The sequence below is a fragment of the Sciurus carolinensis genome, chromosome 12 (assembly GCF_902686445.1).
Source record: "Sciurus carolinensis chromosome 12, mSciCar1.2, whole genome shotgun sequence".
In the NCBI taxonomy this organism is placed as follows: Eukaryota; Metazoa; Chordata; class Mammalia; order Rodentia; family Sciuridae; genus Sciurus; species Sciurus carolinensis.
In genome coordinates this window covers 59,631,753-59,647,966 of record NC_062224.1, presented here as the reverse complement: position 1 = coordinate 59,647,966, position 16,214 = coordinate 59,631,753, and the positions used below count along the sequence as shown (strand labels likewise).

Genomic DNA, 16,214 nt, shown 5'->3' with positions numbered 1-16,214 from the left:
GAATAAACAGCTTTGGGAATAACTGCATATGTAAATGTGTAAGTTTTTTAAAATTCTTATTAAATCTCTTTAAAGAATAATTATTTAAAAGAAAATAACAATGTAATATATGGGTTATGATATGCGTTTTAGATATGAGGTGTCCCCCAAAAACTCACGTGTGAGACAATGCAAGAATGTTTGGAGGTGAAATGATTAGATTATGAGAGGTGCATCCTAATCAGTGATTAATTCACTGAGATGAATTAACTGAGCAGTAATGATAGATGGGTAGGATGTGGTTGGAGCAAGTAGCTCACTGGGGGGGGGGTCTCCCTTTGGGTCTTATATTTTGTTCTTGATGAGCAGAGCTCTCTCTTTTCTTCTTGGCTCTCATGTCCTGAGTTGCCGTCCTCCACCATGCCCTTCTGCCATGATGTTTCACCTCACTTTGGACCCAGTCGACTGACCATGGACTAAACCTCTGAAATCGTGAGAAAATAAGCTATTCTTCCATTAAGTTGTTCTTGTCAGGTCTTCTGGACACAGCAGTGAAAAAACCGACTAAAACAATATATGTAAAGTTAAAAATGTTTGACAATAATAATACCAAGATCTGAGAGGAGAAATGGAACTAGACTACTGTAAGGTTCTTATTCTATACACCAAATGATACAATATTTGAGAGTAGATGGCAGTAACTTAACAATGTACACTACAAATCCTAAATAGCACTAAATAACAAAGAATTATAGCTAATAAACCAAAGAGACATACAATGAAATCACTAAAAGTGTTTAATAAATCCAAAAGGTGGCAGATTAAAAGAAAAGAACAAAGAACAAATGACACAAACAGAAAACAGAAAAGTAGTACTTTGCACCAAACCATTTCAATAATCACACTAAGTATAAATAGTCTGAATACCCTTATTAACAGGCAGAAATTGTCAGATGAATAAAAAAGTGTGATTTTACAATATGCTTTCTATAAAGAAATGCACTTCAAATACAAATAAACAATAGATGAAATGCATAAGTAAGGGAAAAGCTCACATTTACCATAAGAGAGTTGGAGTGGATACACAAGCATTAGACAAAAGAGACTGAAGACGAAAAATGTTCTTTGAGGTAAAGAGGAACACTTCATAATGACAAAGAGGGCAATCAAGAGCCATGACAAAAACCCAAAGGCCTAATGTTTTCTCTGATAAGTGGATGATGATACATAATGGGGGTGGGGGCGGGGAGGGTAAGAGAAGAATGAAGGAACTTTGGATGGTATAGAGGGAAATGGGGCTGGAGGGGGTGGGGGAAGGAAAGAGAGTGGACTGAGACAGACATCATTACCCTATGTACATGTATGATTACATGAATGGTGTGAATCTACATCATGCACAACCATAGAAATGAAAAGTTGCACCCCATTTGTGTACAATGAATCAAAGTGCAGTCTGTAAAAATAAATAAATAAAAAAAAGAGGCCATGACAAAAACTAAGAGCAGATGTTCAAATATATGACTATCTTCCTGATAGAACTACAGGAATAAATAGATAATTGTAGTTGGAGATTTCAAATACCCATGTCTCAAAAACTGATATAACTAGTACACTGAAAACTAGTCAAGATACAGATTTGAACAACTTGAGCTTTATGTAACATTCAACCCAACAACAGCAGAATACACATTCTTTTAAAGGGCACATAAAACATTTTCCAATACCACCATATTCTGGTCCATAAAACAGGTCTAAATAAAATTTAAAGGATTCACATTACTCAGTGTGTTCTGTGACATAATGGAAGTAAAGGAGAAATCACTGTAGAATGATATCTGGAGAATCCTCCAATATTCTGAAAGTCAACATCTCAGCATTAAATAACCAGTGGCCAAAGAAGACATAAAATGGAACTTAAAAAGTGTTTTTGAGTCAATAAAATGAAGACGCAACATATCTAAATTTGTGAGCTGCCCGTAAAGATGAACTTAGGAAGAAATTTATAGCACTATATGCCTATATGAAAAAAATAACAGAAGTCTCACATCAATGATCTCGACTTCCACTTTAAGAAATTAGAAAAAGATGAGCAAATTAAAGACAGAATAAATAGTAGAAAGGACATAATTAACAAAAAAGCAGAAATCAATGAAATAGAAAACCAAAAATTAATGGGGAAAAATCACTGAAACCAAAAGCTGATTCTTTAGGAAGATCAGTGACATTAATGAATCTCTACCTAGCACAACTGATGTGGAAAGAGGAACCAAATTATCAGCATCAGGAATGAGGGAGATGGCCTCATCTATAATTTTTACGGGTCTCAAAAGAGTAAGAAATAGTACATCACTAAATTAGACAACTTGAAAGAATGGGAAAATTTCTTGAAAGATACAAAATACCAAAGTTCACTCAAGAAATAATAGAAAATATAAATAACCCTGAATCCATGAATGATATAGAATCTGTTGTTACCAACCAGCCCACAAAGGGAAAGATTAAGGATCAGATGACCACACTGATGAATTCTACCAAACATTTAAAGAAGAAATAATACAATTCTACCCAAACTCTTCCTAAAAATGAAATAGGATGGAATACTTCCAAAGTCATACTATGAGACCAAGAGTCTCCTGACACCAAAAAAAAAAAAAAAAAAAAATTACAAGAACAGAAAACTACAGATCAACCTTTCTCATGAACACTGAAGCAGAATTTCTGAACAAAGTTATCAAAGTTATTAGGGAACCATATTTTAAAATTGTATTTAGTGATATATAAAAAAGATTTTACAATATGAGAAAGTGCAGTTTGTCCCACAAATGTAAGGTTGGTTACCAAAGAAAATTAATTTATCGTATAATTTACCATATTAACAAACTAGAGGGGATTCTATGTGATTCTCTCACTACAAGCAGAAAAAGCATTTACTAAAATCCAATATTCATTCCTGAGACTACTGCTAACATCATGCTCAAGCCAGGCGAGGTGGCAAGCACCTGTAATCCCAGCAGCTTGGGAGGCTGAGACAGGACGATTGCCAATTCAAAGTCAGCCTCAGCAAAAGTGAGGTGCTCAACAACACAGTGAGACCCTATCTCTAAATAAAATATGAAATAGGGCTGGGGATGTGGCTCAGTGGTCATGTGCCCCTGAGTTCAATCCTTGGTACCAAAAAACAAAAAAAAATTAACATCATGCTTCATGGTAAAAGACTAAATGTTTTCCCTTTAATCAGGAGCAAGATAAGGATTTCTACTTTCACCATTATTATTCAACATTGTACTGGAAGTCCTTGCTTATATAAGCCAAGAAAAAGAAAGAGAAAGAGAAAGATCCAGACTTGAAGAAGCTAAATGTCTGTATTGGCAGAAAGAGTTACTAGATCCAATTAAGTGAATTTAGTAAGGTTGCAGGATAGAAGATCAAGAGACAAGAGTCCATTATAATTTTATATAATAATAACAAACTGCTGGAAATTGAAATTTAAAAATACCTTTTGTAATAGCCTTAAAAAATTAATTAGAAATAAATTTGATAAAAAAAACCTGTACATTAAAAACTATAAAACATTGCCAAGAGAAATTAATAAGACCTAAAAAATGAAAGAGAGAGAGATTGTGCTCATGGGTCAGAAAACTCAACATTATTTAGATATCAATCTCTGCAAATTGATCTATAGAGTCAACACAATCCTAATCAGAAACCCAGCAGAACTTTTGGTTAGAAAATGTTTTTACAAAATCCATTTGGAAAGAGATTCTAATTTACATGGAAATGCAAGAAATCTAGACTAGCCAAAACAACAACAACAGAAAACCTTTAAAAAAATACTAAAAAAGTTGAAAAACAAGAACTACTTTTTTTCAAGACTTATAAACCTACCATAGTTAATGGTGTTGATGTAAGATAGACAAATAGATTAATGAAACAGAACAGAAAGTCCAGAGACAGACACACAAAAATACGGACAAATAATTCTTTTTTTTAAATACTAAAGTGTATTTTTTAAAACTTTATTGTTTTATTTATTTATTTGTTTAATGTGGTGCTAAGGACTGAACCCAGTCCCTCACACATGCTAGGCAAGCACTCTACCACTGAGCCATGACCCCAGCCCCGACAAATAATTCTTGACAAATTCAGTAAAGAAAACACAGTTTTTACAACTAATGATACTGGAATAATTACATATTCAAATGCGAAAATACACACAACCCCCCTAAAAAAAAAAACAACAAGATAAAAGCAACTTCAGTCCATATATTGTGCAATATACAATGATTAACTAAAAATTGATTAAAGACAAAGTAAAACCTAAAATTTCTCCTAGAAGATAGCATGATATGAAATCTTTTTTACCTTGGGTAAGGCAAAAATTTCTTATCTGTATCACCAAAAACATAGTTCATAAAAGAGCATATATACAAACATAGGACTTCATCAAAAAAATGAGTATTTTTCCTCTTGGAAAGACACTGTGAATGAAAAGATAAACCAGAGACTGGAAGAAAATATTTGTAAATCATATATCTGATAAAGGACTTGTATTCAGAATTTGTAAGAAAAACAATAAAAATGTAAGGAAGGATAAAAGATGTGAACACACTTCACCAGAGGGGATGCATGGATGCAAATGGGCACATGGGAAGATGTTCAGCATTGCTGGTCATTAGTGATATGCAAACAAAAATCACAAGGAGGGCTGGGGGTGTAGCTCAGTGGTAGAGCACTTACTCAGCATGTGTGAGGCATTGGGTTCCATCCTCAGCACCACATATGAATAAAAAATAAAAAGTATGGTGTCCATCTATGACTAAAAAATACAAACATAGCTTTTAAAAATCACAATGAGATACTTTCCTGTAAAGAGGCAAAAATTGTTGCACTCTATGTATGATCTATCAAAATGTATAAATGCATTGTCATGTACAACTAATTAGAAAAAATAAAATAAAAAAATTTTTAAAAAGAGGCAAAAATTATAAAGAATGACCATACTGCATGTTGGTAAGGATGTAGAGGGAGTAGAACTCTCATGTGGGGATATAAAATAGTTCAACCACTTCCGGAAACCTTTTGGCAGTTTCTTAAAAAGTTATGCATACATTTACTATATGATCCAGCCTTGCCAGTTCTAGGCATTTACCCCTTTTCCCCAAAAGAAAATGCATATACAGACTATACATGAGTGCTCACAATAATTTGTCCCAAGCAGAAAACAATACAAATGTCCATGAACAGGTGGATGGACAGGCAAGTTATGGTGTATCTAGACAATGGACCACTATTCAGAAATATAAATAAGTGCACTATTGATAGGGGCAATAAAATGACTCAATCTCAAAAATAATTTCACTGAGTAAAATAAGCCACAAGAAAAAGTACAGACTTTCAATATGATTGCATTTATATAAAATTCTAGGAAATGAAAACTAATGCGTAGAAACAAATCAGGTCAGCAGCTGTCTGTGGATAGGGAAGAGGAAGAGGAGTTGGAGGGAAGGATTTGAGGGTGTCATGGAAAAGTTTGGGATGATAGATGTGTTCATTCTCTTCATCTGGCAGTGGTTTCATGATTATCAGATTGTACAAGTTAAATACTTGCAGTTTATTATATCTCAAGTATATCTGATTAATGTTTAACGGGCAAGATCACACAACCAGAGCTATTATTCAAACCAGGGTCTACCTGACTTCAACACGTGTGCTCTTTATTCTGAACCTGTGTATGACCCAACTCTTTGATCATTTCCTTTCCTCCGCCTTGCTCCCAGATCCCGGGAAGTCTACATTTCCAGGTGGTCCAGCTCACACCACCTTACCTGTTGCTTCAGTACAGAAGGAAAACAGCAAAGGTGGAAGTGGAAACTTCCCAAAGCTATTGTGGACGCCAGGTAATTTGGGGCGAAAGACAGAGGAAAGGAAATGACTAAGGAGCTGGGTTATGAAAGATTCTGGTAGCGGGACTGGGGCTGTGGTTCAGTGGTAGAGCGCTTGCCTACATGCATGAGGCCCTGGGTTCGATCCTCAGCATCACATGCAAATAAAATAAAGATATTGTGTCCACCCACAACTAACATATCCATAAGTATATGTAAAATTTTTTTTTTTTAAAAAAGAGTGTGGTATAGAAGCTCAGGCAGGAGTGGGACGTGGGCACGTCTGGGTCTTAGTGGCTGCATACATGGGACACTTGGGGAGTACCTCTGCAGCGTCTGGGTGCCTGCACATCTGCAAGAAGAACCTGAATAACAGCACTGATGCAGGAGGGCGAGGTACTGCTCATGCTGCAGAACAGGAACACCTGGGAGCCTGGTCCTAACCCTAACTCCTCCATCCCGTCCCTCCCTCAGCTCCCATACTAGTACTGAGAAAAAAGGTGAGGAATGTCTGAAGAAGGCACAGCTTTGCCACTCAGCTCTCCAGCCACTCTGGTCCATCCACGGCAAAGAACTTTTTACAATAAAGAAGTTAATTTTGTTCCTCTTCAACTATACCCAGGGCAACCCCTTAAAAGGAATGGTGTTACTTCTCTTTTATCCCATTTCATATCATGCAAGATCGGGTCATGGCAGTGTGCTAGGGAAATAGTTTTCTTTTAAAAGCAAAATACCATCTGTTTTGCAGCCTAATTATATAGACAGGAGAAGCTCAGATATTCCACATGTGCCTCAGATTAAAGGGCAAAGACAGAGACCAATTTGGACTTTCAGACTCTAATAGTCCATTTGATGTAATGGAATGAAATGCATAATGTGCATGTAGTAAAACAGAACACAGAGAACAAAAGGCACAGTTTAGACTGTGCTGAAGAATATTATAAAATACCTATAATTATACCTGCATGACTCAAAACGAAAGTCACATTAACACAATGGAAAATCTACCCACTGCAGTTCTGGTAGTCACAGCATTTGGAATTTCACACACAGAGCTCGATCTGAACTGGTGAAAGGTGAGTGACACAGGCCCTTTGCTGTCATCAAGAATTTACATCATTGCAAGTGGCTGGGGAAAAAGTAGTCCTACACAAGTGAATGAAATAGGTGATAATTAATATCAGGTGAGAAGCAGGTTCCTCATCCAGATTTGTGGTCAAGGTCACAGGGTTAAAGGAACAAAACTCAGTCAGCCTTGAATAATCTTTTATTTATATTTTAAGTCTAGACTTAGACCAAACCAGATGACCCACATGTTTTATTCTCCCACAGGAAGCAACATACTAATTTTACCCACTCTTAGCAGTGTTTTATGGAGGCCTGGTAGGTTCCAGGAAATGCTACATTCTCCTAATATCACTTAATCTCTACAATAATCTTGTAAGGTAGGAAGTAGTCCCATTATATGGATGAGAAAACTGAGTTTCACAGATGTTAAGTAAATCGCCCTGAGATCCCATTGGAAACCAGTGCTGAGGCTAAGAGGAAAATACAAAACTAACTACATAGCATGTCGGCTCTTTTTAAAATTCTTTTTCCTTTTCTCCCTCCCTCCTTCCTCTTTCCTTTCTTTCTTAATTTTTCCTTTTTATTTTTTTCCTGGTACTGGGGACTTAACCCAGGGGCACTTTACCACTGAGCCACATTCCCAGTCCTTTGTATTTTTTAATTTTGAGACAGGGTCTCACTAAGTTGTTGAGACTGGCCTCAGACCTATGATCCTCCTGTCTTGGCCTCCCAAGTCACTGCAATTACAGGTGCAATTACTGCCACGCCTGACTGTGGAAACTCTCTTAAACTTGCCTTCCCTTAACAGACTGGTTTCAAACTTTGTAGCACAGTTGAATCACTTCGGAGCTTTTAAGAAATACTAATGGTTGGCTCCCCTTCCCAGGCTTTCTAATTTAATTGGACTGGAGAGAAGCACTGGTCTTGGGGTTCCTTACAAAGCTCACCAGGTGGTGGTAATGAACCAGAGTTTGAGAACCACTGCCTCACCACCTGGCCAGGCTAGCTAAGCTCCTCACTCACCTTTGTAAGACACACTCACTGCCTGACACCTATGGCATGCCGAAAGCTGGTAGCTAGCGGAGTCTGTTGTCCAGTTTGTCCGAAAACTTTTGCTCCAAAAATATAAGCTATCTACTTATCCACAGGTCAACTACATTTCCTCCTAAACCTATTTGTGCCACGTGTACTAATTATAAATAAAAATATAATAAAATACTATGTGAATAAAAGTGATTTGTAAATAGTCAATGTTTCCATAAAAATTAAACTCAGTGCTTTGGAAAAATGTGATAAAAATGACACGCTTTTTTAAAATTAACACGCTGAAACAAGTGTGGGTAAGAAATTATAGAGAGGAAACACCCAGATGACTGCTCAAATATCTTTTAAGTTTTTGAATCTCTTCAAAGACATTTAAAGCAAAAACTAGAGTACTCAGAGGATTGTGGTTCATGAAAGTTAGACCTTAATGTTGAACACTCATCTCAAAGAGAAAGTCATGGCCCTATGTCATTCGTGGATGAATAAATACACATTTAAGTTACAATGTTTCTGACATGAAACATTTTGTACTATTTCCCCCCAACTTTCTCAACTAACTGACCAACTCCTGATTTTGAGCCTACGAGGCCTTCTCACACCATCTGTTTACATGAAAGGTAATGGATCCTCTTTCCCTTTCTGAAACAAGCCATACTAGATGGTGGAGAAATTCAGGCTTTAAAATATAGCACCCACTCCACTGCACTCAACACCTGAGCAGGGAGCACCGATGTGCCCACACAAGCCCAGCATTGTGGGGACCAAGGAAGAAGAACAGGGGCCTCTGTCCTCAGGGCTCGGCCCAGCACACGATCGATGACAATGTAAGGCAGAGTCAGGCAATGGCATGACATTCCCCCTAACTGCTATGGAATTCAAAGGAGGAAGAGATTGTGCAGAAAGAAGAATCTGGAGACTTCACAAAGGAGGCAGCTCAAGGAGGAAGTAGGGTAGAGACAAGTTTTGTTGTTGTTGTTATTGTTTCTTTCCTTTCCTCTTCCTTTTCTTTCCTCCCTCCCTTCTTTGATGGTAGGAGAAATTTAAAATATAAGCATGAAAAGACAATTGCCAAGATCCCAATTGAAGGTCCCAGAAGAGGCGGGAAGGATGAGAGTAAGAAGGCCAGGAGATGGGAGACCACCAGTGGGAAAGGAGCCAGGGAGGAACTGAGGCATACGGACCAGGAGATTTTGAAGCTAAAAGGGGAGGGGTGAGGGAACACGCCAGTTTAACTCCATCTTCTCAGGGAGTAGGACATTGCTTATCTACTGAGAGTGGTGGGCAGGAACAGGCAGTTTAGAAGATTCAGAACTGCCTGGCACAGTGGTGCATGCCTATGATCCCAGAGGCTCAGGAGGCTGAGGCAGGAGGCTTGGAAGTTCAAAGCCAGTCTTAGCAACTCAATGAGGCCCTGAGCAACTTAGTGCAACCCTGTCTCTAAAAATTACAAAAAAGATCTGAGATGTGATTTAGTGGTTAAGCAACCCTGGGTTCAATCCCTGGTACCAAAAAAAAAAACAAAAAAAAAGATTCAGAACTGCTATGTGAAGGGAAGGCTATGAGCGGGTACCATGGGGGTTCAGAACATTGTCTCCTGGTCAAAGTTTTAAAAAATTCTATTACACAAATTTTAACATAGAGAACCATCACCTCACTATTGACGAGGAGGGAGATGGCAGCCCTGCAGTGTATGGACATCCTTGTTGCCCAGGGCTATACTGCTAGGGACAGCAGGTGCCCAGCTCTGATCCCTTTGGAAGCCAGATTCTTTCCTATACTTCTTTCCTCCATCTGAAGACCAAATAATGTCTTTAAAGTCATATCAAACACACAGCCCGGGAGAGGACATGCTGATTCAAACCATTCCATGACACAGAAAGAGAGGCTCAGTGTCAAAAGAAAACTGAGATGAAGGAAATGGTGTGATCAGACTTGTAAACGGGTAAGTGGAGACAGGCACACGTCCAAATTTACCTACACTCATTTCCGTGCGCACATAAAGCCAGCCCAGCCCACACTGGCCTCCTGAGGGGCAATGGAGTCAATGAATACATCAGAAAACTGGTGTCATTCTGGATGCTGGATGGGAGTTGCTTGCAAGCTGAGCTTACTCATCGAAGTGATGCTTTTAAAGACCACCTTTATCAACACCACTGGTAAACTTGTGTTTCACTGACATATACCCTGGAGTATCATAGTATTACCTTGTTTTAGATGCCTAAATTATTATTATTATTAGCAGGAGCAGCTCTCTGATCATTAGGGGATATCTTCCCCAATACTTGAATTCTGTTATGGTTTGCATTTGAGGTGTCCTCCAAAAGCTCCTGTGTCAATATAGGAATATTCAGAGATGAAATGATCAGATAATGAGAGTCGTAACCCAATCAGTTCATCCTAGTTGGAATGGACTGACTGGGCGGTAACTGTATGTAGCGGGGGCATGACTGGAGGAGCTGGGTCACTGAGGAGGTGAGTCACCTGGAAGGGTACATCTTCCCTGTGACTCTTCCCCTCCGCCCCCTCTCTGCTTCCTGAGACTGCCACAAGCTGATGGCTTTCCTCCACTGGTCCCTTCCCCCATGATGTGCTGTCTCACCCTGGCCCCAGAGCAATGGAGTTTGCCATCTATGAACTAAGACCTCTGAACCCATGAACCTCAAATGAACTTCCCCTCCTCTAAGTGGTTCTTGTCAGGTATTTTGGTCACACCAATGAAAAGCTGAGTAAAGCAAATTCCCAAGGAGGTGTTCAAGCCCTTGCAGATTCAGAAGGGAAAGACCTTGATGATGGGTAAAGAATTGGCCCCACCAGTGTTCCAAAAACCTTGTAAACCAGGCAGCTATTTTAAATCTAGACACATGCTATCTGCAAAACAGTGACACACCAACAAAGAACGTTCTTTTTGATCTTGACAGGAAATGTTTAAAACATTTGTCTGTCTACTTATATGTGTGTAAGATTCGGGTGCACAGAATCACAGGGCGTCTTTTTTTCTTGCAGCAGAGGTCTCCAAGATTCTAACGGCCTGGTTAACAGCAGCGAGCGAGCTCTGCTTCCTGCTTCTCTGCAGGGTGACTAATTAATAAACTTTCCCTTAATTGAGTTTTGCCTGCCAAGTCCACAGGGATTATTGCTTATATATAAGTAAACAAAATTTCCATTTTAAACAACACTTCAAATCTTTTCATTATATTTTAAACGTGCATATTTACTAAAGTCAATCGAGTTGTGGGCTAGGAGGTTTGGGTTTTGTGGCCCAGATTCCTTCCCCTGGAGGAGCTGGGGGCTCTGGCAGGGAGGAGTTGTCCCCCAATTCTTCTGAAGCATATCCTCAGCAGCCTGGACTCTTGCCCCTTCTCTATTCTCCTCTACTGAAACATGAGAAAGTACCTAAAATAGGTTTTAGAAGCCATTATCGCTATTTGCCTTTTCCTTTAACCTGAATTTATTATTTAAAAGCAATTCTTTTCACAATTTAAAAATAGGAAGAAGATGAATTTCATGTTAAATATTTAATAAGTGCCCAGGTTCCCTAAGCACCGATTTGGAGTGGAACTTTGGATTTAAGGAACATCTTCTCCCAAACCTTTGTGGAAACTAAATTTCAGGTTTTTACATGTGAGGTATTTTAACTGTTTCCTTGTTTTTACAATATTTCTCCCTACTCTCAGATTCCAAATTGAAAGCAGAACCAAAAAATAAAAAGGTGAAAAAACCAAAAATGTAGTATTCCCTCCCCCATATTGGGTTTGCAACATAGAAGAGGGGGATTGTTCCACATACTCTAGAATTTTCTGCTAAGCGCCATTTGGGATTCGGATCTTGGGTGAGTCACCCTTTGCTAAAAACACAAAAGCCCACTGCAGGCTATTATTATTATTATTCTGGACAGCTACTTTAAAGGAATAAACATTTTTCAGACTCTCACATTCACTCTGCTAAGACATTAACCAGAAAAAAAAAAAAAAAACCCAGTGAAGATGTTAACCAGAAAAAAAAAAAAAAAAACAGGATTTAAAGCCAGTTCCCAGATTGTTAGGAAAAATGTGCATACAATTTTGTTGCGGATTTTCAAGGTCTGGATCCTCTTACCCCTCTCCTAATACCTTGTTTCCTTCCTTAAAAATGTTAAGTGCTCGCTACACAGTGTGAACCCTTTACTGAGAACTAATCTTTCCTGAAAGAGTCCCACTCGGTATCTTCTGCTCTGTCCCAGCCGAACCCTTCTCGCCATCATGGGCTGTCAAGAGAGGTCTGGTCTTTTGCTAACAGCACGCCTTCCTGGGGTGCCCTATGCACTGCAAGTGAGAGCCAGTATCTCTGGAGCCCTTGGGCAGCAATAGCTCAAGGTTGATTTTCAGAGCTATAAAGGGTAGCCTTGGATAGTGGAACTCCAGCCCTGGGGGAGGGTATTTTCATTTATTTCTGGGGTTGGGGACAGGGGACAAATCTCTAAACCAGTTATAAGAGCAGACAGCAAGGAAGATAAGCGTGCAACTGATTCATGCAGCAGCTTGGCTGCACCTCAGGCACAGAAGGCCACATTATGGGTCACATGATTCCATTCATAAACTATTATTGATAAAAACCAAACTACAAAGATGAAAATCTGAGTCAGTGGTTGCCAGGAGATTGAGATGAGGGAAAGGAGCTGACTGTAAAGAGCAAGAGGGAACTTTACATGGCGTTGTTTTTGTATTTTGGTAGTGGTGGTGGTTACACATTTGTATAGATTTGCCATCATTCTGTTATGGTTTTGATATGAGGTGTGTCTTGAGAACTCATCTCAAGACACATAAAAAGGGTGAGTTTCACTAAATGCAAATTATACCTCAATCAACCTGAATTTATAAAACAAGAGCCAAGGTGTAGGAGTAGTGGCAGAAGATGGGTCAGTGGAAACACTGAGATAGGGGAGAGGGGCAACAGTGGCCCCTAATAGCTATCTCCAGGACTACTGGTTTTCCAGGCTTTCAGGCAACTAGGAGACCTAGGGAGAAATCAGGGGCCCTCTCCACAGATCCCTGTTGGATATCTTAATTCTAGGCTTCATCTAGAATAGATGTGCTGATTGCCTCTGCTTTAGTCAACAGAATTTATAATTTCCAGGTTAGGATTATTCTCTGAATTTAAGAGTTTTTTGTTTGTTTTTCTGGCATTCAGTAATCTTGGGACCATCAGTTGGAGAACACTGGTGGCCATTTACCCAGGTTTTGAAAACTCTACAGTGGTAGACTTGAGAGACGTGAAAGCCACTGTTCAGCCGGGCCAACCCTATGGCCCACAGCTTGTTTTTTTTTTTTTTTTTAATGTGTTTTGGGGGAGGTGGGTACTGGGGATTTAACCCAGGGGTTCTTTACTGTGGAACTACATTCCCAGTTCTTTTTATTTTTTTATTTTGAGACAGGGTCTCATTAAGTTGCTTAGGGTCTTACTAAATCACTGAGGCTAAGCCTCCAACTTGTGGTCCTCCTGCCTCAGCCTCCTGAGTCACAGGAATTATAGGAGTGTGCCACCACACTGGCTCACAACTTGTTTTTGGAAGCCCAGTGAGGTAAAGAAACCACTTTGCCTGTGGTCTAATTTCTGCCACCTTCCTCCACAATGACACTCATTTGAACACTGGCACTCAAATCTGGCGAGCTTAAAGTAGATGCCTCTGAAGGGCAAGGATGCAGAGCTATACCAAGGCCAGTGCCAGCTTTGACAAAGTAGCCAAGAAGGGACTGGGAACCACAGTGTTGGGGTCCTAGCAGTGTAACTATGGTTTTACAGTTACTGATGGATGCTGCCTGAGGGAGGTAACCACGGTCTGGTTAGTTATTCCAAAGTCTGATTTACAGACTATTTAAACACATGACTGTCTACTTTGGATCCATGGAGTGAACTCAAGTCAACAATGATTGGCATATTGCCAGAGTGTGCTGGTGGCCGAATGCTGGCCTTTCATGATGAGCACCTTCAGGTTTTATGAACAGAAAGATACTATTCAGCAAGCAGTTATTTTTCCTTTCTAAGTTTCTTCTTTTACATGCCCATGGCAATCACATTGGTAAATTATCTTTACCAAAGCAAAACTTTTTGCCCTTGGACAGTTCAAAAGTGAACTTCAGCACAGACACTGCAATTATCCTGAATTACAAATCACTCCATGTTGGTGCCACTGCACTCTATTAAGAAAAGGTCATGCTGCCCTGGATGAGGGGGTCCACTGGTGTGAGAGCGGAAGAGGAGGTGCAGGAGGGAGACTTACTTCCGCCTTTCCCGCTCTTCTCCATCCGGTACTGGTAGATGTGCAGGGTGAAGAGCATGTGGGAGTTGCGGTGGTCATCTTCATCGCAGTCCTGCTGATTGCTCCGGCGCGAAGCAATGGCGGCGTCCAGAAAGAAGGCTGCCTTCTCTGCAGTGGGGGCCCGCAGTTCACTCTGGTTCTGCAGCTAGAAGACAGAAAGGCAAGAGCTGGGGCTGCCAGCTGATGGAGGGCTTGCCTGTCACTCATGCCTGGGTGTTAATGGCTCAATTCAGTTCTGTCCACTGTGTCTAATAAAGCCACATGCCTCTCTAAGGTCCAAAGTCCTTCTGGAACCGGGCTCTGTATTCATGTGTAATTCTCAGTTTAATTAATTCACTTCTGCAAATTAATATTGAGCACGCTCACTGGATGCAACTTCTTTTTACCTATTTCACACCCTGAATAGAATCTGTAAGGAGCAGGTGTGAAAAGCAAAGACTGTATCTGAGTGATCAATGGGAGCAGATGGCCCATCCTTATCTCTGCAGAAGACAGCAAACCAACATCCCAGGGCTATCCATTTACCTAGGGAAACATGAGGGATGTGATTGCATCTTGATCTCAGAGATTAGATTGTTTGGAGACAGGTAGTTTGCAATATGTGATTTTAGGTCTGACAAGCACTGGTATTACCAAGGAAGTATAAAACTTCACTAGCTTTCACTTGATGCCTACTTTTTCAGTTGTTTAATGAAGGCTAATTTGGGGCCATGTTTACCAGCATAGTTGTGAGTAAGAAGTACCTATGAAAGGCACACTGAAACACCGAAGATACCTGAAGTTCTCATCTGTATTCAAGAGATATCTAATTTCACCTTTAGTTACCAAGCTCATGTTTGTGGCAAAATCAGTTATCGATTAGAGAAAGCATAGTGTGCAACGTGTCTAAATCCGAACTCATGGCAATTACAGTAAGCCAGAATCAGAACAATCCTATTATCAGAATTTGATCAGCACTCTTCTTTTTGTGGGAGAAAGAGAAACCCTGATCTGCAGTATGTCGTAAGGTTGAAAGAAATACTGACAATTTTCTACTCTGACGCTACACCTATAGTTTTGAAGTGTGAAAGCCAATATGTGGAACTTAAGGCCAGCAAAATCCTTGAACTTTGAAGAGAGTTTGTGTTCTGTTTGTGGTTTTGTACTTGTCATAGTAAAAGTAAACAGAAGAATTAAAAACGTTTTCCACACGAAGAGTATTTAAAATAAGAAGGATGCTGGTCTCTTCATCTTGTTTGTCATCAGTTAATCAGTTCTTTCACCTAAGTGACCTTCGTCAGTGGACTCACAGAAGTGAACAGAGCCAGAGGGGGTGGCACACACCATTATCCCGGCTACTCAGGAAGCCAAGGCAGGAGGACGGCAAGTTCGAGGCCAGCCTGGGCAACTTAATGAGACTCTGACTCAAAATAAAAGAGAAAAAGGGCTGGGAATGTGACTTTGTGATAGAGCACCCCTGGGTCTCATCCCCTGTACCAACAACAACAACAACAAAAGTGAATGGCAGTCAAGGTGCCTTTGTGTGTCTTGTATAGGAACAGCAAGCACCCAGATGCTGTGTAGATACCATCTGAGCGTGTTTCATGCTTCAGAACAGAGGTTCTCAAAGTGTGGTCTCTGGACTGGCAGCAGCAGCATCATACAGAAATTTGTTAGAAATGTGCATTCTACCTCAGACCTGCTGAATCTGCTGTAACTCTGGGGTAGAGCTGAGCATCTGTGTTTTAACAAGTCCTCCAGGTGACTGATGTAGACTAAAGAGGATTCCAAAAGGAGATGGGAGATCTGGGGTGTTTTAAGCAGAGATGGAGCATGGACAGGTTTGGGTATCAGGCTATAATAGAGGCACGGGCATCTTCACCTATGCAATCCATCCCAGCTGGGATGAGCCAGGTGCTTATCAAAAGGAACACCTAGATAATTTAAAAAAGAGGAGAGGAGGAGAG

General features: G+C 40.0%; 1 protein-coding gene across 2 annotated transcripts in view; it reads right to left on the bottom strand.

Annotated features, from left to right (window-relative positions):
• The window catches only part of Kif26b (kinesin family member 26B), a 500,968-nt gene that overhangs the window by 76,848 nt on the left and 407,906 nt on the right, over positions 1-16,214 (bottom strand). For both annotated transcript variants that reach the window (XM_047521119.1, XM_047521120.1), the window contains one exon: positions 14,230-14,413. In XM_047521119.1, the coding sequence (XP_047377075.1) occupies positions 14,230-14,413 (184 nt within the window). The remainder of the gene's footprint in view (positions 1-14,229; positions 14,414-16,214) is intronic.